Genomic DNA, 23,122 nt, shown 5'->3' on the forward strand with positions numbered 1-23,122 from the left:
ACCTCAAACAGTCACACTCCAAACTCCACTATGGCCAAGTCCAAAGAGCTGTCAAAGGACACCAGAAACAAAATTGTAGACCTGCACCAGGCTGGGAAGACTGAATCTGCAATAGGTAAGCAGCTTGGTTTGAAGAAATCAACGGTGGGAGCAATTATTAGGAAATGGAAGACATACAAGACCACTGATAATCTCCCTCGATCTGGGGCCCCACGCAAGATCTCACCCCGTGGGGTCAAAATGATCACAAGAACGGTGAGCAAAAATCCCAGAACCACACGGGGGGACCTAGTGAATGACTTGCAGAGGAGCTGGGACCAAAGTAACAAAGCCTACCATCAGTAACACACTACGCCGCCAGGGACTCAAATCCTGCAGTGCCAGACGTGTCCCCCTGCTTAAGCCAGTACATGTCCAGGCCCGTCTGAAGTTGGCTAGAGAGGGTTTGGATGATCCAGAAGAAGATTGGGAGAATGTCATATGGTCAGATGAAACCAAAATATAACTTTTTGGTAAAAACTCAACTCGTCGTGTTTGGAGGACAAAGAATGCTGAGTTGCATCCAAAGAACACCATACCTACTGTGAAGCATGGGGGTGGATACATCATGCTTTGGGGCTGTTTTTCTGCAAAGGGACCAGGACGACTGATCCGTGTAAAGGAAAGAATGAATGGGGCCATGTATCGTGAGATTTTGAGTGAAAACCTCCTTCCATCAGCAAAGGCATTGAAGATGAAACATGGCTGGGTCTTTCAGCATGACAATGATCACAAACACACCACCCGGGCAATGGAGGAGTGGCTTTGTAAGAAGCATTTCAAGGTCCTGGAGTGGCCTAGCCAGTCTCCAGATCTCAACCCCATAGAAAATCTTTGGAGGGAGTTGAAAGTCCGTGTTGCCCAGCAACAGCCCCAAAACATCACTGCTCTAGAGGAGATCTGCCTGGAAGAATGGGCCAAAATACCAGTAACAGTGTGTGAAGACTTACAGAAAAAGTTTGAACTCTGTCATTGCCAACAAAGGGTATATAACAAAGTATTGAGATAAACTTTTGTTATTGACCAAATACTTATTTTCCACCATAATTTGCAAAAGAATTCATTAAAAATCCTACAATGTGATTTTCTGGATTTTTCCCCCCCTCCTTTTGTCTGTCATAGTTGAAGTGTACCTATGATGACAATTACAGGCCTCTCTCATCTTTTTAAGTGGGAGAACTTGGACAATTGGTGGCTGACTAAATACTTTTTTGCCCCACTGTATGCTTGCAGGGAAATGTGCTCAAGTAAGTTCAATGATCACTGACAGTAAGTGTAGTACAGTATAAGACTATTAAATGTAGGTGTTTCAGTGCCCGAGCCAGTCTAAACATGGTACAGACGTCCTTCCATTTAAAACACTTAAAGCAGAACTTCTAAACCACTCAACAGACTAGCAGTTCAAAGGCACTCTAAAGGTCCTAAACAGTCATTCTGATTCCCATGTAAAGTTTCCATTTGTGACTAAAATATCACCCATATTAATGCTATTGTTTTGGTTAAAATTAATTTATCTCATGGCTAACTACCAGGAAGTTTGAAAAGACAGGCTGAGTGGGCAGGGAGCTTATATTCATGAGCTCGCCTTGACTGACATTTGTTTGAAATGCCTATGTGAAGAAACTTCAATGCAGTGAGCAGTTTTGCAGTAAAATCATCTCAAGCTAATTTCTTGTCTCTCCTGATGCGGTTCCCAGCAGCACTGACGGATGTGTTGACATGCCAATTGCTTCAGAGTTTTGAACGACCCTTCCCCCATTTGTTCCATGCTGGCCGTTGACCTAGCCAGCCATTAACTAGCTGACACCAGACACAGAGGAGACATATAAGTATCTTTGCCATAGATGAATAGTGTAAACTGTTATCTATATTTTCTGACACCCTACAGTTAAATTCTGGCACCATTACAATTGCTATCTAGCTATATAAACCATACCCCTCCGCAATCACGCATTCTCCGATGTTGGTTACAAGACGGTACTTGTTTAAATTAGGTAAGAGAATATCATGTAACCATTGGTGTATTGGAAGAGATGGCAAATGCACACTGTCAAAAATAAATACAAAATGTAGGCTTAAACGGAAAATAAAGGTGTTTATTAATGCCCAAAAAAATCGTAAATGAAAGGTAAAAACAAAACACACGTTTCGGCTTTAGGTCATCATCAGTGTGAATGTCGGCACACACATTTGGCTTCTATTTCAAGGATAATTGCATGTCACATGATCAAGCAAGAATACACATAACATCTATGAGTTAGTGCCTAGTAGAATAGAATGCATGACATAGATTATATACTAAAGCGGACAGAGATATCATCAATTATTGCTTTTACATATACTATGTGAACATTTCCTCAGAATAAATAACACAGGATTGTAAGAGTAGGGAGCTAGAGATACCACTAGATAGGGGTATCGAACACCAACAACAGGCAATATACTGTATATGACATTAGAAGAGCTGCATGTGAGGAAGTGTTTGATAAGGTAATAAACATCTTTATTTTGCATTTAAGCCTTAGTTTTGGATTGATATATATTTTTTGACAGTGTATGGGTCCCCCATCTCTTCCAGTATTCTTATTTGGACTCCTACGCACCTGGAACAGACACTATTTAGTAGTAAGAACCTTTAAAAGAGCGCAGAATGCCTCTTACCATTGGTGTATTAAAATGAGACTTAGGGTGATGTCACCTTATCCTCTTAATAATCCTGCTTGCTGAATCCAGTTGTTTGCCACGGGGGAGGGGACCAATAACTTTATGATCAAACTTTGTCAATGTAGAGGCAGTAGTCATTTTTCATACCGTGCTCATCATACTCTGACCTGGTTTCATCAAAATATCATCACATTTCATGGAAAACATGCTGTTGATTGTTCATGACCTTTAAGATCAAGGTGGAGTGTTTGTCCATCAGGAAATATTATATCAGACCATATGGATGATTTTCTTTCCAATATCTTGTATTTGCAGTATTCATTAGAGAGACAGAGTGGGGCAGCTGATAAATGTGCTTTTATGAGACGTCACTTTGTGTATTTGTTTCACTCTTGAACGACACTGAACAAAATTATAAATGCAACATGCAATTTCAACAATTTCAAAGAGTTTAATGAATTACAGTTCATATAAGGAAATCAGTCAATATAAATAAATTGGGCCCTAATCTATAGATTTCACATGACTGGGCAGGGGGCCTGGGAGGGCATAGGCCTACCCACTTGGGAGCCAGGCCCACCCATTGGGGAGCCAGGGCCCAACCAATCAGAATGAGTTTTTTTCCCCACAAAAGGGCTATATTAAAGACAGAAACACTCAGTGTATATGACACATGATCATTCATTGTGCAAACATTTGATTTACAGTGAGTGCAGAGGTTTGCGATCTCAAAGTGACTAGTCAGATCAGACACACAGTCTTGTATAACTAACCTTGTGGGGACACACAATTCAGTCCCATTCAAAATCCTATTTTCCCTAACCTATAAACCTAACCCGTACCTTAACCCCAAAACCTGTACCTTAACCCTAACCCCAAAACCTAACTTTAAACCTAAACTTAATTCTAATTTTAACCTTAACCCTAAACCCCCTAGAAAGAGCATTTGTGGGGACGAACAAAGTATCACCAGTTGGTCAAATTTTTGTTTGTTTACTATTCTTGTGGGGACTTCTGGCCGCACACACAAAACCCATGGAAAGTGTGTATGAGAGTCAACACAGCCCCTGTTTGTTTATTTGATAAGGGAGATTTCAAGGGATTGTGTTTCACCCTTACACACCAATGATGTGTAGCGCCACATGAGCTGCCTTCCTTTGTTCAGTCACAGGGGGTCGGTCTGTTTCTGTGTGGATTTCAAGCCCTTAACATCTGGACAAGTGTGTGTGTGTGTGTGTGTGTGTGTGTGTGTGTGTGTGTGTGTGTGTGTGTGTGTGTGTGTGTGTGTGTGTGTGTGTGTGTGTGTGTCAACTGCTTCAAAGCAACAACAAAGAATCACCAGCATTTAATTAAGTTGCTGAGTTAGAAGATTCACTTCCGAGCAATGTGTGGAGAAATCAGTAAGCTGGTGGGCATTTCCATCGAAAAGGACCCATGAGCACCAACATGGAGCATATCAAATTGGGTGTCCAATGAAAGTTATATTTTTGGGAATTGAAGGCATAGATACAGTTGAAGATGGAAGTTTACATACACCTACAACTACAGCCAAATACATTTAAACTCAGTTTTTCACAATTGTCCCTGTCTTAGGTCAGTTAGGATCACCACTTTATTTTAAGAATGTGAAATCTCAGAATAAGAGTAGAGAGAATGATTTCTCAGATAGAGTTCAGTGTGTCAAATCGGGAGGGCCTGTTGTCCAGACCTCTGGCAGTCTCTATGGGGTTGCCACAGGGTTCAATTCTCGGGCCGACTCTTTTCTCTTTGTATATCAATGATGTCGCTCTTGCTGCTGGTAATCTACAAAATTGCTTCCAACACTCTACTCAGCAAACTGGATGCAGTTTATCACAGTGCCATCCGTTTTGTCACTAAAGCACCTTATACCACCCACCACTGCGACCTGTATGCTCTAGTCGGCTGGCCCTCGTTACATATTCGTCACCAGGCTCCAGGTCATCTACAAGTCCATGCTAGGTAAAGCTCCGCCTTATCTCAGTTCACTGGTCATGATGGCAACACCCACCCGTAGCACGCGCTCCAGCAGGTGTACCTCACTGATCATCCCTAAAGCCAACACCTCATTTGGCCGCCTTTCGTTCCAGTTCTCAGTTCTTGTTCTCAACTAGCCTACCTGGTTAAATAGATAAATAAATAAAAAATTTAATTCTCTGATCCACCTCTATGCAGACGACACCATTCTGTATACATCTGGCACTTCTTTGGACACTGCTAACAAACCTACAAACAAGCTTACACCACTCCTTCCGTGGCCTCCGACTGCTTTTAAATGCTAGTAAAACTAAGTGCATTCTCTTCAACCGATTGCTGCCCGCACCCCCTCGCCTGACTAACATCACTACTCTGGACGGTTCTGACCTAGAATATGTGGACAACTACCAGTACCCTGGTGTCTGGTTAGACTGTACACTCTCCTTCCAGGCTCACATTAAGCATCTCCAATCCAAAATGAAATCTAGAATTTGCTTCCTATTGCGCAACAAAGCCTCCTCGACTCATGACGCCAAACATACCCTCATAAAATTGACTATCCTACCGATCCTTGACTTCTGCGATGTCATTTACAAAATACCCCCCAATACTCAGCAAATTGAATTTAGTCTATCACAGTGCCATCCGTTTTGTCACCAAAGGTCCATATACTACCCACCTCTGCGACCTGTATGCTCTTGTTGGCTGGCCCTCGCTACATATTAGTCGCCAAACCCACTGGCTCCAGGTCATCTATAAGTCTTTGATAGGTAAAGCCCCACCTTATCTCAGCTCACTGGTCACCACAAATAGCACGTGCTCCAGCAGGTATATTGCAATGGTCATCCCCAAAGCCAACACTTACAGTGAGGCAAAAAAGTATTTAGTCAGCCACCAATTGTGCAAGTTCTCCCACTTAAAAATATGAGAGGCCTGTAATTTTTATCATAGGTACACTTCAACTATGACAGACAAAATCCAATTGTAGGATTTTTTAATGAATTTATTTGCAAATTATGGTGGAAAATAATAACGTTTTCTGTAAGTCTTCACAAGGTTTTCACACACTGTTGCTGGTATTTTGGCCCATTCCTCCATGCAGATCTCTAGAGCAGTGATGTTTTGGGGCTGTTGCTGGGCAACACGGACTTTCAACTCCCTCCAAAGATTTTCTATGGGGTTGAGATCTGGAGACTGGCTAGGCCACTCCAGGACCTTGAAATGCTTCTTACGAAGCCACTCCTTCGTTGCCCGGGCGGTGTGCTTGGGATCATTGTCATGCTGAAAGACCCAGCCACGTTACATCTTCAATGCCCTTGCTGATGGAAGGAGGTTTTTACGCAAAATCTCACGATACATGGCCCCATTCATTCTTTCCTTTACACAGATCAGTCGTCCTGGTCCCTTTGCAGAAAAACAGCCCCAAAACATGATGTATCCACCCCCATGCTTCACAGTAGGTATGATGTTCTTTGGATGCAACTCAGCGTTCTTTGTCCTCCAAACACGACGATTTGAGTTTTTACCAAAAAGTTATATTTTGGTTTCATCTGACCATATGACATTCTCCCAATCTTCTTCTGGATCATCCAAATGCTCTCTAGTAAACTTCAGACGGGCCTGGACATGTACTGGCTTTTAAGCAGGGGGACACGTCTGGCACTGCAGGATTTGAGTCCCTGGCGGCGTAGTGTGTTACTGATGGTTTTGTTACTTTGGTCCCAGCTCTCTGCAGGTCATTCACTAGGTTCCCCCGTGTGGTTCTGGGATTTTTGCTCACCGTTCTTGTGATCATTTTGACCCCACGGGGTGGGATCTTGCGTGGAGCCCCAGATCGAGAGAGATTATCAGTGGTCTTGTATGTCTTCCATTTCCTAATAAATGCTCCCACAGTTGATTTCTTCAAATCAAGCTGCTTACATATTGCAGATTCAGTCTTCCCAGCCTGGTGCAGGTCTACAATTTTGTTTCTGGTGTCCTTTGACAGCTCTTTGGTCTTGGCCATAGTGGAGTTTGGAGTGTGACTGTTTGAGGTTGTGGACAGGTGTCTTTTATACTGATAACAAGTTCAAACAGGTGCCATTAATACACAGGAGGACTGACCGTTCTGTGTTTTACTTTGGACCCAGATGTTTGACGAGAGACTCAAGTTTGCGAGAGTACCACGTATTGAGCTTTTCTGGTGTCGAATGTGTTTTCAATCCTTCTTTTATTTATGGTTTTGAGGACAGTGGAGGACAGATGAGCCTCTTAAAGAAGAAGTTACAGGTCTGTGAGAGCCAGAAATCTTGCTTGTTTGTAGGTGACCAAATACTTATTTTCCACCATAATTTGCTAATAAATACATTAAAAATCCTACAATGTGATTTTATGGATTTTTTTCTCATTTTGTCTGTCATAGTTGAAGTGTACCTATGATGACAATTACAGGCCTCTCTCATATTTTTAAGTGAGAGAACTTGCACAATTGGTGGCTGACTAAATACTTTTTTGCCCCACTGTACTTTGGCTGCCTTTCCTTCCAGTTCCCTGCTGCCAATGACTGGAACTAATTAGAAAAATCTCTGAAGCTCAAGTCTTATCTTCCTCTCTAACTTTAAGCATCAGCTGTCAGAGCAGCTTACCGATCACTGTACCTGTACACATCCAATCTGTAAATAGCACACCCAACTACCTCATCTCCATATTATTACTTACGCTCTTGCTCTTTTGAACCCCAGTATCTCTACTTGCACACTCATCATCTGTACATCTATCACTCCAGTATTAATGCTAAATTGTCATTATTTTTTGCCTCTATGGCCTATTTATTGCCTACTTCCCTACTCTTCTACATTTGCCAACATTGTACATACATTTTTCTATTTTTCTTTTCTTTTGTGTTATTGACTGTACGTTTGTTTATGTGTAACTCTGTTGTTTTTGTCACACTGCTTTGCTTTATCTTGGTCAGGTCACAGTTGTAAATGAGAACTTGTTCTCAACTGGACTACCTGGTTAAATAAAGGTGAAATAAAAAATAAATAAATAACATGTATTTCAGATTTGATTTCTTTCATCACATTCCCAGTGGGTCAGAAGTTTACATACACTCAATTAGTATTTGGTAGCATTGCCTTTAAATTGTTTAACTTGGGTCAAACGTTTTGGGGAGCCTTCTACAAGCTTCCCACAATAAGTTGGGTGAATTTTGGCCCATTCCTCCTGACAGAGCTGGTGTAACTGAGTCAGGTTTGTAGGCCACCTTGCTTGCACACGCTTTTTCAGTTCTGCCTTCAAATTTTCTATACGATTAAGGTCAGAGCTTTGTGATGGCCACTCCAATACCTTGACTTTGTTGTCCTTAAGCCATTTTGCAACAACTGTGGAAGTATGCTTTGGGTCATTGTCCATTTGGAAGACCCATTTGCGACCAAGCTTTAACTTCCTGACTTATGTCTTGAGATGTTGCTTCAACATATCCAAATAAATTTCCTCCCTCATGATGCCACCTATTTTGTGAAGTGCACCAGTCCCTCCTGCAGCAAAGCACCCCCACAACATGATGCTGCCACCGCTGTGCTTCACGGTTGGGATGGTGTTCTTCAGCGTGCAAGCCTCAAATGCAAGACTCAAATGATGTCAGTTAGCCTATCAGAAGCTTCTAAAGCCATTACATAATTTTATGGAATTTTCCAAGCTGTTTAACGGCACAGTCAACTTAGTGTATATAAACTTCTGACCCACTGCAATTGTGATTCAGTGAATTACAGTGGGCTCCAAAATTACAATACTTAAAAATATATAAACAATATAATTATAGACAAACTCAAAATACCAACATGTGAGAAATACTTTACTTTATGAATGTTTCAATGGAACCCACCAAAATCATATAATTATTTAATACAAAATACATTTCACCAAAATCAAGGTTTCATAATTATCGGCACTCCTCATTCAGTACTTAGTGCAACCATCTCTGGCAAGGATAACAGCATGGAATCTTTTCCTGTAATGTTTGACAAGGTTAAGGAACACATTTGGAGGGATTTTGGACCATTCCTCTATGCAGATACTTTCAAGATCCTTCACAATCTTGCGTTTGCACTTATCAACTGCCCTCTTTAACTCAGCCCACAGGTTTTCGATTGGATTGAGGTCCGGCGACTGAGATGGCCATGGCAGAACATTGATTTTGTTGCCACAAAACCATTTGTGTGTGGATCTTGAGGTATGTTTTGGGTGATTGTCTTGTTGGAAAGTCCACATACGGCCAAGTCCCAGCCTTCTGGCAGAGGCAACCAGATTGTCAGCCAAAATTGCCTGGTACTTGGTGGAATTCATTATGCCATCAATCTTAACCAGTGCCTCTGGACCTCTGGAATTAAAACAGCCCCAAAACATCACTGACCCACACACCATATTTCACCGTGAGTATGAGGTGCCCCTCTCCTTGTATGCATCTCTGTTTCGATGCCAAACATGCCAATGCTGTATCTGACCAAAACGTTACATTTTGGTCTCATCTTACCAGAGCACCTTCTTCTGATCATAATTTAAATGACGTTTGGCTAACTCCAAGCGCTTGCGTCTGTGTCTTGGAGTCATTAAGGGCTTTCTTCTGGCAACCCTTCCAAAGAGCCTGTGGTTGTGGAGGTGGCATCTGATGGTGCTTTTTTAAACCTGGTGACCCCAAGACGCCACCAAGGCCTGAAATTCTTTCACAGTGATTCTGGGGTTTTTGCTGCTTCTCTCACTATCCTCCTCCCTATCCTGGGGAGAAAAATGCATTTGCGTCCTCTACCCGTGAGGTTTTCAACTGTTCCGTATCTTTTGAATTTTCTAATAATTGCCTCGACAGTGCTCAGTGGTATATCCAATCGTTCGTGGATCTTCTTGTAGCCATTACCAGATTTATGAACGTCTACGACCATCTGTCTCTTTTGAACTGCCAGTTCTTTTGTTTTCTTCATGGTGTTGGATGACAGATTGCATGTGTGTTACCTCATTTTTATACCCTAGTGTAAAAGCAAGTGATATAATGGCTCAAAATAGTTCCTTAACACTTAGATAAACTTAAATAAGTGGAATTTAATTCCTGGTTTAATTTTGGTAGATGTTATTTACAATAATATTTAAGGGTGCCATTAATTGTGAAACCTTGATTTGGAAGTAATTGATGTTTAATTTAATCAATGAATGATTTTGTTGGGTTCCATTGCAACATTAATAAAGTACAGTATTTTTCACATGTTGGTATTTTGAGTTTGTCTCTATAATTATATTGTTTATATTTGTTTGTGCATTGCCAGTCAGGGGTGCCAGTAATTTTGGAGCCCACTGTATACGTTAAATAATCTGTCTGTAAACAATTGTTAGATAAATTACTTGTGTCTTGCACAAAGTAGATATCCTAACCGACTTGGCAAAACTATAGTTTGTTAACAAGAAATTTGTGGAGTGGTTGAAAAATGAGTTTTAATGACTCCTACCTAAGTGTATGTAAACTTCCTACTTCAACTGTATAACCATAATTATACATTTCTGTGTAGTAGAGATCAGGGACCCATGATGTAATTCGATTACTGTAATTCTATTACCAGGTGTAAATCCACTTCACTTACTGTAGTTTAATAACCAAAATATACAGTTTGGACACACCTACTCTTTCTTGGGTTTTTCTTTATTTTTCTATTGTCTACATTCTACAGCGAAGACATCAATACTATGAAATAACACATGTGGAATCATGTAGTAACCAAAAAAAGTGTTAAAGATTATTCACAGTAGCCAGCCTTTGCATTGATGACAGCTTTGCGCACTTTTCGCATTCTCTCAACCAGCTTCATGAGATAGTCGCCTGGAATGCATTTAAATTAACAGGTGTGCCTGGTTAATTAGTGGAATTTCTTTCCTTCTAAATGCGTTTGAGCCAACAAGGTAGGGGTGGTATGCAAAAGATATAACCCTATTCGGTAAAAGACCAAGTCCATTTTATGGCAAGAACAGCTCAAATAAGCAAAGAGAAACGACAGTCCATCATTACTTTAAGACATGAAGGTCAGTCAATCCGGAAAATGTTCAGAATTTGTCCTGAAAGTTTAGAAAATTTCTTCAAGTGCAGTTGCAAAAAGCCATCAAGCGCTATGATGAAACTGGCTCTCATGAGGACCGCCACAGGGAAGGAAGACCCAGAGTTACCTTTGCTGCAGAGGATAAGTTCATTAGCGTTACTATCCTCAGAAATTGCAGCTCAAATAAATGCTTCAGTGTTCAAGTAACAGACACAACTCAACGTCAACTTTTCAGAGGAGATTGCGGGAATCAGGTCGAATTGCTACTACTACTAAAGGACACCAATAAGAAAAAGAGACTTGCTTGGGCCAACAAACACAAGCAATGGACATTATACAGGTGGAAATTTGTCCTTTGGTCTAGAGTCCAAATTTGAGATTTTTGGTTCCAACAAGCGTGTCTTTATGAGACGCAGAGTAGGTGAACGGCTGATCTCTGCATGTGTGGTTCCCACCGTGAAGCATGGAGGAGGAGGTGTAATGGTGTTAGGGTGCTTTGCTGGTTACACTGTCAGTGAGTTATTTAGAATTCAAGGCACCAGCATGGCTACCACAGTATTCTGCAGCGATACGCCATCCCATTTGGTTTGTGTTTAGTGGGACTATCATTTGTATTTCAATAGGACAATGACCCAAAACACACCTCCATGCTGTGTACGGCTATTTGACCAAGGAGAGTGATGGTGCTGCGTCAGATGACCTGGCCTCCACAATCACCCGACCTCAACCCAATTGAGATGGTTTGGAATGAGTTGGACCGCAGAGTGAAGGAAAAGATAACAACAAATGCTCAGCATATGTGGGAACTCCTTCAAGACCGTTGGAAAAGCATTCCTCAGGAAGCTGGTTGAGAGAATGCCAAGAGTGAGCAAAGCTGTCATCAAGGCAAAGGGTGGCTACTTTGAAGAAAATAGCAAAAATAAAGATCAACCCTTGAATGAGTGGGTGTGTCCAAACTTTTGACTAGTACTGTATTTAGTCTTAATTCGAAGCATATTTAACCGTTTTAGGAAAACGTTTTCGCATTAAAAACCGAGGGAGATTTGACTGTAATTCCGTTACCAAAGTTTGCACAGTTCTTCCACTAAATTAGGTTTTGTACATTTTTCAGTGGATATTTTTAAAAGCTGTCCTTGTGCATAGAGTTGTATGGTTTGTAAAGGGGGAAAATGCGTTTGTTTGGCATACATGTTAAAGTGACGGCGCGGTGTCAGGGTGTACTTGCCATATATCTAATCAGTTTTTACTACTTGTTACACTTAAGTTCACTTTGGTGCACCACATGGCTCGACTAAGTATATCTCTATAATATCTAACTGGGCATCTTACTGAGAACTCCATATTGCTGATATTGCTGCCAATGCTTGTTTAAATACTAATTCCCAACAACTGAACATAGACACATAGCCGCAGGAAGTATGGGTGCTAATGGTGCTGCAGCTTCCCCTGAAAAATTGGAAATGAAAATATATCTGAATAATAAAAAAATAAACTTATTTAAAATGTTTTTTTCACAAAAGTACTGGGCCTTTACTAGTTATTTTATTAGCAGACTGATATAGCCATCTGTGGTGCAGGCAAATTCTTTTTTTTGGTATGTGTATAAAAAAAAGTTTTAAAAATGAAGCAGATGCTGAATATCCCTTTGAGCATGGTGAAGTTATTAATTAGGCTTTGGATGGTGTATCCAGTCACTATAAAGAAACAGGCATCCTTTTGAAACCGAGTTCATTGGTTGTCATACGAGAACTGAGGATGGATCAACAACATTACTCCACAATTACTAACCTAAACAGCAGAGTGAAAGGAAGAAAGCCGGTTCAGAATAAAATATTCCAAAACATGCATCCTTCTTGGTGGTAGCTGCATCATGTTATAGGTATGCTTGTCATCGGCAAGGACTAGTGAGTTTTTTTAGGATTAAAAAGAAACAGAATACAGCTATAATCATTCCTGGAGGAAATCCTGCTTCAGTCTGCTTTCCAACAGACACTGAGAGACAAATTCCCCTTTCAGCAGAGCAATAACCTAAAACACAAGGCCAAATCTACACTGGAGTTGCATAGCAAGAAGACATTGAATGTTTCTCAGTGGCCTTGTTACAGTTTTGACTTAAATCGGCTTGAAAATCTATGGCAAGACTTGAAATGGCTTTCTAGCAATGATCAACAATCAACTTGACAGAGCTTGAAGAATTGTAAAAATAATGGGCAAATATTGTACAATCCAGGTGTGCAAAGCTCTTAGAGACTTACCCAAAAATACTCACAGCTGTAATCATGTTCACATCATCTAGAAGTAACATAATTGAGTTACACAATACATTTTTAAATCATTTAAGATGATTTGAACATGCGTGAAAATGCTAATATAGGTACCATTGACTTGCATTGGATTTGTGCCACAAATTCTAAAAAGTTAGCATTTCAAACAGTGGCCAACCAAACCAAAGCATGGGTTGCTGTCATAGCCTGCTTACAGGGTAAGGAAACTTGTGTAATTTTGTAATTTGGGTGAACTATCTCATTAACATTGAGGGGGGTTTTCCAACTTTTTTCACCTAATAGCAGTAACACCACAATCAAATGGTCAGAATCTGGTAATATCAGGATGTAGAATGGGGCATAAACATAACTTGTTAAGTTTTTCTCTGAACAGGGGGAAAAAACATCACCAAATTCACTGGGAATATATTACATAGGATGGAGAAACAATATTCCAGGCTGCAGCTCCATACTACTAATGAAACAGAGAACTGATACTATATCTTCGTTGTTGGGGTAGGATTGGCATGAGGTGTGTGGGGTCCATGGGTGGCTTTTGACCATTCCTTTGGATAACTCATGTCTAATTCATTGTTAGAAAAAAACAGAACAAACTGATATAGTGGGTGTCAATCCTCTTCCGTGTGCTTTTTGAGGTGGAACGACCTACTTTCTTTTATGTTTTTGTGTGTTTAACCAATAGCATGTCTCCTTTAGGTCCATTCTGCAGTGTATTGGTGGAGAGGTTTGGTTGCCGGGCGACGGTGATGCTGGGCGGGGTCCTGAGTGGGCTTGGAATGGTGGCCAGCTCGTTCACCCACACCATCACTGAGCTCTACGTCACAGCTGGGATTATCACAGGTCACTGCGCTCCCACATACACACACGGAGTCACTCCACATCAGTGGCGGTCGGAGACGTTTAAGATGAGGGAGGGCAATTTTTTTTTATGAGCATGTCCTATTACAGCATATTGGATGTTTGTCATATACAGTGCATTCGTAAAGTATTCAGACCCCTTCCATTATTCCACATGTTGTTACGTTAGTCTCATTACAATCTATATAAGGTCCCATGGTTGACAGTGCATGTCAGAGCAAAAACCAAGCCATGATGTCAAAGAAATTGTCCGTAGAGCTCCGAGACAGGATTGTGTCAATGCACAGATCTAGGGAAGGGTAACAAAAAATTTCCCCAAGAACAGAGTGGCCTCCACCAAATTTGGATCCACCAAGACTCTTCCTAGAGCTGGTCGCCTGGCCAAACTGATCAATCAGGGGAGAAGGGCCTTGGTCAGAGAGGTGACCAAGAACCCGATGGTCACTCTGACAGAGCTCCAGAGTTCCTCTGTGGAGATGGGAGAACCTTCCAGAAGGACAACCATCTCTGCAGCACTCCACCAATCAGGTCTTTATGGTAGAGTAGCCAGACTGTAGCCACTTCTCAGTAAAAGGCACATGACAGCCTGCTTGGAGTTTGCCAAAAGGCACCTAAAGGACTCTGACCATGAGATACAAGATTCTCTGGTCCGATGAAACCAAGATTGAACTCTTTGGCCTGAATGCCAAGAGTCACGTCTAGAGGAAACCTGGCACCATCCCTACGGTGAAGCATGGTGGTGGCAGCATCGGACTTGAACCCGATCTAATATCTCTGGAGAGACCTGAAAATAGCTGTGCAGCGACGCTCCCCATCCAACCTTACAGAGCTTGAGAGGATCTGCAGAGAAGAAAGTGTGCCAAGATTGTAGCATCATACCCAAGAAGTCTCGAGGCTGTGATCGCTGCCAAAGGCACTTCAACAAAGTAGTGGGTAAAGGGTCTGAATACATATGTAAATGTGATATATATATATACAGTATATCACAAAAGTGAGGACGCCCCTCACATTTTTGTAAATATTTGAGGATATCTTTTCATGTGACAACACTGAACAAATGACACCTTGCTACAATGTAAAGATGTGAGTGTACAGCTTGTATAACAGTGTAAATTTGCTGTCCCCCCAAAATAACTCAACACACAGCCATTAATGTCTAAACCGCTGGTAACAAAAGTGAGTACACCCCTAAGTGAAAATGTTTACAAAAATGTGAGGCGTATACTCACGTTTGTGATATACTGGGTGTGTGTATATATATATATATATATATATATCTCTATATATATATATATATATATCTATATATATATATATATATATATTTTTTTTTTTAAATGTATTTATTTACTTTATACATTTATACAAAAATGTCTAAATATTTGTTTTGGTATTGTGTGTAGATTGATGAGGGGGGGAGGAAACTATTTAATACATTTTAGAATAAGACTGTAACGTAACAAAATGTGGAAAAAAATCAAGGGGTCTGAATACTTTCCAAATGCACTGTATATTCCATTCACCCAGCTCAATGTAACATCGAAAGGTTTAGGCTACTACATGATACTAGAATTTTCCATCATGAGGTTTCTACAACCTAGCCTATGAATGAACATTTACAAGGTAGGTGCACAGGTCGAGAGAAAAAGGAGAGTGATCAAGGTGACAGACAGTGACACATTCAATATCGCTTTGCACACTCTTGCCTACCTCTAGCTGATCGAGGGTGTAATCATTAGTCAAATTCAGGTATGTTTATCCCCGTTTTGTTCCATTTGCTTCTGTTAAAAAAAAACATTTTTTAAACAGAATAGCGGAATGAATAACCCCCTGATCACACGCAAACACAGTTCAGCCACATCCAAATGGAATAAAAATGTTGCTTGTTGTATAATTCGTTCTCGCATCTACATGCTCTCCTCCTCTCACCTTTTCCCTTCGCTTGTGGATTTCAGTGCACAACACGTCAGCTGTCTGTGACCAGGCAAAAAAAAACTTTACAAGCCAAACCTTCATATCATAACCGCTAACTGCTAGCTTACGTCGTTGTCACCATATTAGCTAAGGATGTTAGTAATGTCATAGTCAACATAGCTACTACAACTAACGTGTTAGTAACCCACTACAATCATGCAGTACAGTGAGCAAGCAGTTTAGTAGTTACACCGGCAGGCCCCGGTGGCAATAAATTAGCCTGTTAGCTGTAGCTTATGCTTTCAGTACTAGATTTATTCTCAAATAATTTGATTGGCTGGACAACATGTCAGTTCATGCTGCAATATCTCTGATAGGTTGAGGACGTCCTCCGGAAGTTGTCATAATTACTGTGTAAGTCTATGGAAGGGTGTGGGAACCATGAGCCTCCTATTTTTTTTATTTTGAAGTCAATGTACACAGTGGAGGACGGAAACTATCTGTCTTCCGGCTACACCATGGTGCTGCCCTACAGAGTGCTGTTGAGGTTACTGTAGACCTTCATTGCAAAACAGTGTGGTTTAATTAATTATTTGGTGACGTGCAAATATTTAGTGTAGTATTATCTAAAAAGGATAACGTTTTTCAATATTGCACTATTTACATTTTTTTTTAATTCACTGATAGTCCTCCCCATCCTCCTCCACACAGCAGTTAACCCCTAACCACAGATCTAGAATCAGATAACCCTACATTCCAATCTTTCCCATGATTATTAGGGCAGGTGAAAAAATCTGACCCTGTATCAGTGGATGGGGGCAACCTCCCATGCATTCAGCCATGTGCCTTACTCATTGTCTTCTTGTTTGATAGGACTTGGATTCTGCTTCAGCTTCCAGCCTGCAGTGACTATCCTCGGGCACTATTTTGTACGGCGGCGGGCTTTTGCCAACGCCATGTCGTCCACGGGCACGGCTCTGGGCCTGTGCACTCTGCCCCTCCTGGGCAACTACCTCCACACTGAGCTGGGCTGGCGTGGGAGTTTCCTGGTGCTAGGGGCTGTCTTGCTTAACTGCTGCGTATGCGGAGCTGTGATGAGGCCCCTGGGGGGCCCCAGACACAGTGGCCAGCCCCTGATAAACCACAGGCCTCTTCAGCTGAAGGAGGAGAAGCTAAAGGGGAGAATGAGGGCCTTGTGGGCCGGTCTGATGACTGCCCTGCGTCGTCACATGGCCTTTGATCTCTTACGTAACAACCTGCGCTACCGTATGTACGCTGTGGGCATCACCTGGATGATGCTAGGCTTCGTGGTGCCGCTGATCTACTTGGTTCCCTACGCCACGGCCCACAACATAGAGCAGAGCCAGGCAGCCCTCCTCCTCTCCATCCTGGGTATCGTTAACATCGTGGTGCGGCCTCCTATCGGCCTGCTCTTCAGCCTGCCCTGGTTCAAGGGGTGCCACACCTATGTGTTCTCTGCTGCTCTGCTGGTGAATGGGCTGAGTAATAGTATCTGCTGCATCGATGCCAGCTTCCCCGTGCTGCTGGTGTACGTGGTGACCTATGGCCTGTCCATGAGCGTGGTGGGCTCGCTGATGTTCACCGTCCTCATGGATACGTTGGACATGAGTCGATTCCCTGCTGCCCTGGGCCTGCTCGCCATCATGGAGAGTGTCACGCTGCTGATCGGTCCCCCGCTCGCAGGTACCGAACTCACTGAGGCATTGTGTGTGTGTGTGTGTGTCTGCCTCCCCGAGGAGATGTACTATTCAATTAATAATTACATTTTATATTTAATGAATCAAGTAAGTGCTGTAGTGTAACTTGGAGTGGTAGACATGCCAACAAAACCCTAATCTACAAATAACAACACACACAACGCTGTGGTCGAAGGCAAGCAGCATATCCTGTTGCTTGGATTCCATGGTCATCCAACCAATCATGTGTTTCCAAGGGAAACAGATTGTGTGCGTGTGTGTGTGTACATCTGTACATGCCTGTGTGCTCGTGCCTGTGTGTGCATGTTGTGGGGGGGGTCTCTGAATAAGTAATCGCGGGAAGTACACATCTGACTTGAATTAGAATGTAATGTTCAGCCCACAGTGTAGGTCTGGGCTCCGTGTTTCCTGGGGGGGCTCTCTTATTTCAGAGCTATTTTAGGCTGCATACCTGACATTTGAGCTAAGTTTTATTTTTACTGCTTTATGTGGTTGGCTGAGTTTGCCTGTGCCATGGCAATACTGTATGTTATTGGTGTAGTTATCGCGTTATGTCATCATGATCTGTCTTTCATGCACTGCTAGGGCCCTACTAATGCTGAGATTGGCTCCTGTTATTGTTGTTGTTGAAGATGTTTATGTTGTTGCCGTTGCAGGAATCCTGGTGGACAGAACAGGGGAGTATTTCTACGTCTTCTTTGCCTGCAGTGCCACTGTTGCCTCATCGGCTGTATTCCTCATGGTGTCTTTCTACTGGCTGGACAGAAGGGACAGGAGGGTGTTAAAGGGGCAGCAGGTGCCACCCCAGATCCCCCCAGCAAAGCCTGCCAGTGGTAACAATTTGATCCCCCAGTGCCAGTACTGCAGTGTGCCCACAGAGGGGGACAAAGACGAGGCCCCAGACTCCGAGACGGGGGACGTCACCCGCCTGTGAACATCGTCACTGTCCAAACACACAAACCAAACTCACAGATGTGTACTTTCCGCGATTCTGTATATCGATTGTATATCCTGTGTTGCTAATATTAAAGTAGAAGTGTGATAATTTATATCCCAATCTGTTAGGATCTGACATTCCATTTAATCATAGTATACACACTCTTGACTGTTAGAGTATTGATTGCAAAGGGGTTGAGTATTTCATCCAATGGGTGAATATTACATATAGTATAGACATGGATTATTCATTGCTATTACAGTCTACACTGTTTATGCAGACTAGAAAATACTGTTACTGGTGATTGAATGCAGCACTTTTTCACACATGCCATAAACCTTAAACCTGTGCCTTTTCCCTCACACCCTGTTGCACGTACAAGAAGACATGCCACCTTAAGAATCACTCACCACCCTTCAAAAAGCAATGACTGTGCAAAAGACACAGGGCCTTTTGTACAGACAATCAATCAAAATAAGCAAAATAAACATATTCAATTTCCTATACATACTACACCAGAAGAAACCTCAACTGAATAAGAACTGTACCAGTTTATTTCCATATCAAAGACGGATATCATTGATTGAGCATACCAATGTCAAACTCTTAATCTCAAGGAATCTTACATTTTTTGGCCCTAAACACCTTTGTTTATTATTATTTTCATGTCTTGATATGTTCATTGTGAAACAGAGATAGACAACTATCAGTAGCCTACTGAGAATGGCTTGTGTAAAAGTACAGGATGAGTCACTAGGACATGGGTGCTTTCCATTGTCAAAGACTGAAGCAAGTACTGTAGCTGTTAGAGATTTATGTTACTTCTCCACCTATGAGTATTTCAAGTATGGACTGTAAATTCATCACAAGATTACTCTAAGGAACATACAGTCACATATGTGGCAACATACTTTAGGCCAGGGTTTCCCAAACTCGTTACTGGGCCCCTCCCCTGGGTGCACGTTTGTTTTTTTGCCCAAGCACTACACAGCTGATTCAAATAATCAAAGCTTGATGATGAGTTGATTATTTGAATCAGCTGTGTAGTGCTGGGGGGAAAAAACTAAACGTGGACCCAGTTGGGGCCCCAGGACCGAGTTTGGGAAACCCTGCTTTAAGCTATGGCTCCCTTGCAATAGGAATATGAATATATATTTTTATATAAAGGGCTATTGTTTCTTGCACTGGGGCCAAATAATGATTTTTTTTCTCTCATGTGATTCAATACATTATTTATATAAAATAATTATGGAAATTATAATAAATGTAATCCTAAAAAAAACATGTTTTTAATTGTGTGTTTAAAAGGGTGATTAATCGGTTCTCATCAGGAAATGTAGATTGGCAAGTGGCAATGGCAAAATTGGCTATTATTTGTCACATCTACTCCCGCTCCTTCCCTCTGTTGTTCGATGTCGATGGTCTACTAAACCACCGGTCCTGGCAACCCATCTTCACGCATACCTGGCAACCACAATTACGCATACCTGTGTCTCATCTGTCACACCTGGACTTCAGTACTCCCTGATTACTTACCCTTCATATAGAAGTCTTTCGTTGCTAGTCATCAGGTAGTATTGTTTGTGTTTCCATGTCAAACACTTGTCTTGTGTTGTTTTGTATTGGTCCATGGTTGTTGTTATTAAACTCACTCACTAACTGCACCTGCTTCCTGACTCCTTGCGTCTACGTTACAGAATACTACCTCACCAAATGGAAGCAGCAGTTAATTTCCCAGATGGTCAGCGAATAGAGATACCTATTTCGCCAACACCACGACCAGCTGGCACAACTGGGGACGGCTATGGAAGAGGTCCTCCGCTTCCTACTTCCTATATTTCATTCATCAAATATCAGCCCCCACCACTGACTGGTCCAAGGTTGCCATGGTTATTTCCATGCTGACCGGATGGGCGTTGGAGTGGGCTATGGCCGTCTGGGAGAGGAGGAGCTGGGTTCCTATGAGGGACTCAGGGGGGCCTTCGACCATCCACTGGAGGGCAGAAGGGGGTTGAGCGCCTACTCCAACTACGGCAGGATGGCCAGACCACGGCGGAGTACACGCTCACCTTTCAGATAGTTGCCGCATCCAACGTATGGAAGGAGCCGGCGGTCTGCACCCTTTTCATAAAAGGATTGGGCGAAGAGGTCCAGACAGTGTCATCTTGGCATGCCAAATCTAACCTTGGACTTACTCATTGCGATGGCCATCCATCTGAATAACCTTCGGGAGCATCGACTCTCTCCCTCCTTCGTTGACCGTTATGAATCAGAGCCTGAACCCATGGAGGTGGTGGCCACACACCTTTCCGCGGCTTCGCCGGAGATAGCTGTGGCTCTGTCCCAGCAGGCCAGGAGGGGCTTCAGTGGTGTCCGGTGTGCCATAACCAGGGCAAGTCTCGTGGGGGTCGTAGACCAAAACAGAGAACACCATCGTGAGAGTAGTCTTTCCATAGTGGTCATATTAGTTTGTAGGCCACATAGGCGGATGTGGTGGATTGAGACTCAGCCATGCAAAAAAATATATCTCTAGCTTAAACCAAAGTCTCTCCGCCCTAATAATGGGAGTCGTTGTCAACGAAGTGGCAAGGCGGGCTGTCTAGCTCCCGCCTATCATTTCTTTGGATTGGTTGATACATCTCATTATTGTAATTTATTTTTGAGTATTCGATAAGGGTTGTTTATGTCAACCGCCAGTATTCAAGGGAGAGAGCTGTTATGCTACTAGCCTCATGACATGAATATGCGTAGCCATCTCGAGACAACTCCGATATAAAGTGTTTTTTCTCAAAGTAGCCGGGATGTCACGTGTTCTACTTATATCAGTGCACTCGTAACAACTTAAGCATTACGAAACTTCTATTCAATCAAATAAACCTCATGTAGCAAATAAGCCATACATTTTTTGGGGTTTACCAAATTTGACTCTCTCATTGACCTCCATACAAATACTCCTTGCTTGGTGGGCCAAACGACAACAAAAACTGCACCTGCCGGGATGGGCCTTTCTCTACCTATTCTTCTCTGCTAAAACTGACGGATTTTGATGGGGATTTTTTTATTATGCTACTTAGATTGATGCACAGGTGCAATATGCAACTTTTTGGCCGACCCGACCAAATTCATAGAAATGTGAGTTATGGGGCCTCCCGAGTGGCGCAGTAGTCTAAGGCACTGCATCGCAGGTCACCTGGTTTCATTCCGGGCTTTATTACAACCTGCTGTGACCGGGTGTCCCATATGGCGACGCACAATTGGTCCAGCGTTTTCTGTGATAGGGGAGGATTTGTATGGGGGTGCTTTACTTGGCTCATTGCGCTCTAGCGACTCCTTGTGGCGGGCCGGGCGCCTGCAGGTTGATCTCTGTCGTCAGTTGAACAGTGTTTCCTCTGACACATTGGTGCAGCTGGCTTACGGGTTAAGCGGATTGTTGTTAAGAAGTGTGGTTTGGCGGGTCATTGTTTCAGAGTACACATGACTCGACCTTTGCCTCCCGAGCCCTGCAGTGATAAGACAAGATGGAAATTGGGGAGTTAAAGGGGATAAAATACAACAAAAAATATCCAAATCTGCATTACCAGTCAAAGTTGGGACACACCTACGGTTCAAGAGTTTATCATTTTACTATTTTCTACATTGTAGAATAGTGAAGACATCAAAACATGAAATAACACATGGAATCATGTAGTTTCCCAAAAAGTGGTAAAGAAATCAAAATATATTTTAGATTCTTCAAAGTAGCCACCCTTGGCCTTGACAGCTTTGCACACTCTTGGCATTCTCTCAACTAGCTTCACCTGGAAGGCTTTTCCAACAGTCCTGAAGGTGTTCCTACATTCGCTGAGCACTCGTTGGCTGCTTTTCCTTCACTCTGCAGTCCAACTCATCCCAAACCATCTCGATTGGATTGAAGTCGGGTGATTGTGGAAGCCAGGTAATGTGATGCAGCACTCCAACACTCTCCTTCGTGGTCAAATAGCCCTTACACATCCTGGAGGTGTGTTGGGTCATTGTCCTGTTGATAACCAAATGATGGTCCCACTAAGCGCAAACCAGATGGGGTGGCATATCGCTGCAGAATGGTGTGGTAGCCATGGTGGTTAAGTGTGCCTTGAATTCTAAATAAATCACAGATTGTGTCACCAGCAAATCACCCCAACACCATCACACCTCCACCATGCTTCACGGTGGGAATCACACTAAATAGAATGTGGATGAGCAATGACAGAGCGGTATAGGCGAGATGTAATAGATGGTATAAAATACAATGTATACACTACCGTTCAAAAGTTTGGGGTCACTTAGAAATGCCCTTATTTCCTTGAAAACAAACGCGAAATAAGTCGTAATATGAATAGGAAAAACAGTCAAGATGTTGACAAGGTTATAAATAATGATTTATAATTGAAAAAATAATTGTGTCCTTCAAACTTTGCTTTCGTCAAGGAATCCTCAATTTGCAGCAATTACAGCCTTGCAGACCTTTACCATTTTAGTTGTCAATTTGTTGAGGTCATCTGAAAATTATTCCCCCCATGCTTCCTGAAGCACCTCCCACAAGTTGGTTTAGCTTGATGGGCACTTTTTACGTACCATACGGTCAAGCAGCTCCCAGAACAGCTCAATAGGGTTGAGATCCGGTGACTGTGCTGGCCA

The 23,122-nt window shown here is 42.4% G+C and overlaps 1 protein-coding gene across 1 annotated transcript in view; it reads left to right on the plus strand.

Annotated features, from left to right (window-relative positions):
- The window catches only part of LOC124039860 (monocarboxylate transporter 6-like), a 38,047-nt gene extending 17,917 nt beyond the window's left edge, over positions 1-20,130 (plus strand). Inside the window, exons 3-5 of the mRNA XM_046356336.1 lie at positions 13,736-13,879; positions 16,685-17,515; positions 18,186-20,130. Of these exons, the coding sequence (XP_046212292.1) occupies positions 13,736-13,879; positions 16,685-17,515; positions 18,186-18,463 (1,253 nt within the window). The 3' untranslated portion in view covers positions 18,464-20,130. The remainder of the gene's footprint in view (positions 1-13,735; positions 13,880-16,684; positions 17,516-18,185) is intronic.
- Positions 20,131-23,122: the final 2,992 nt, after the last annotated feature.

This window comes from Oncorhynchus gorbuscha, linkage group LG07 (genome assembly GCF_021184085.1).
Source record: "Oncorhynchus gorbuscha isolate QuinsamMale2020 ecotype Even-year linkage group LG07, OgorEven_v1.0, whole genome shotgun sequence".
NCBI classification, from domain to species: domain Eukaryota; kingdom Metazoa; phylum Chordata; class Actinopteri; order Salmoniformes; family Salmonidae; genus Oncorhynchus; species Oncorhynchus gorbuscha.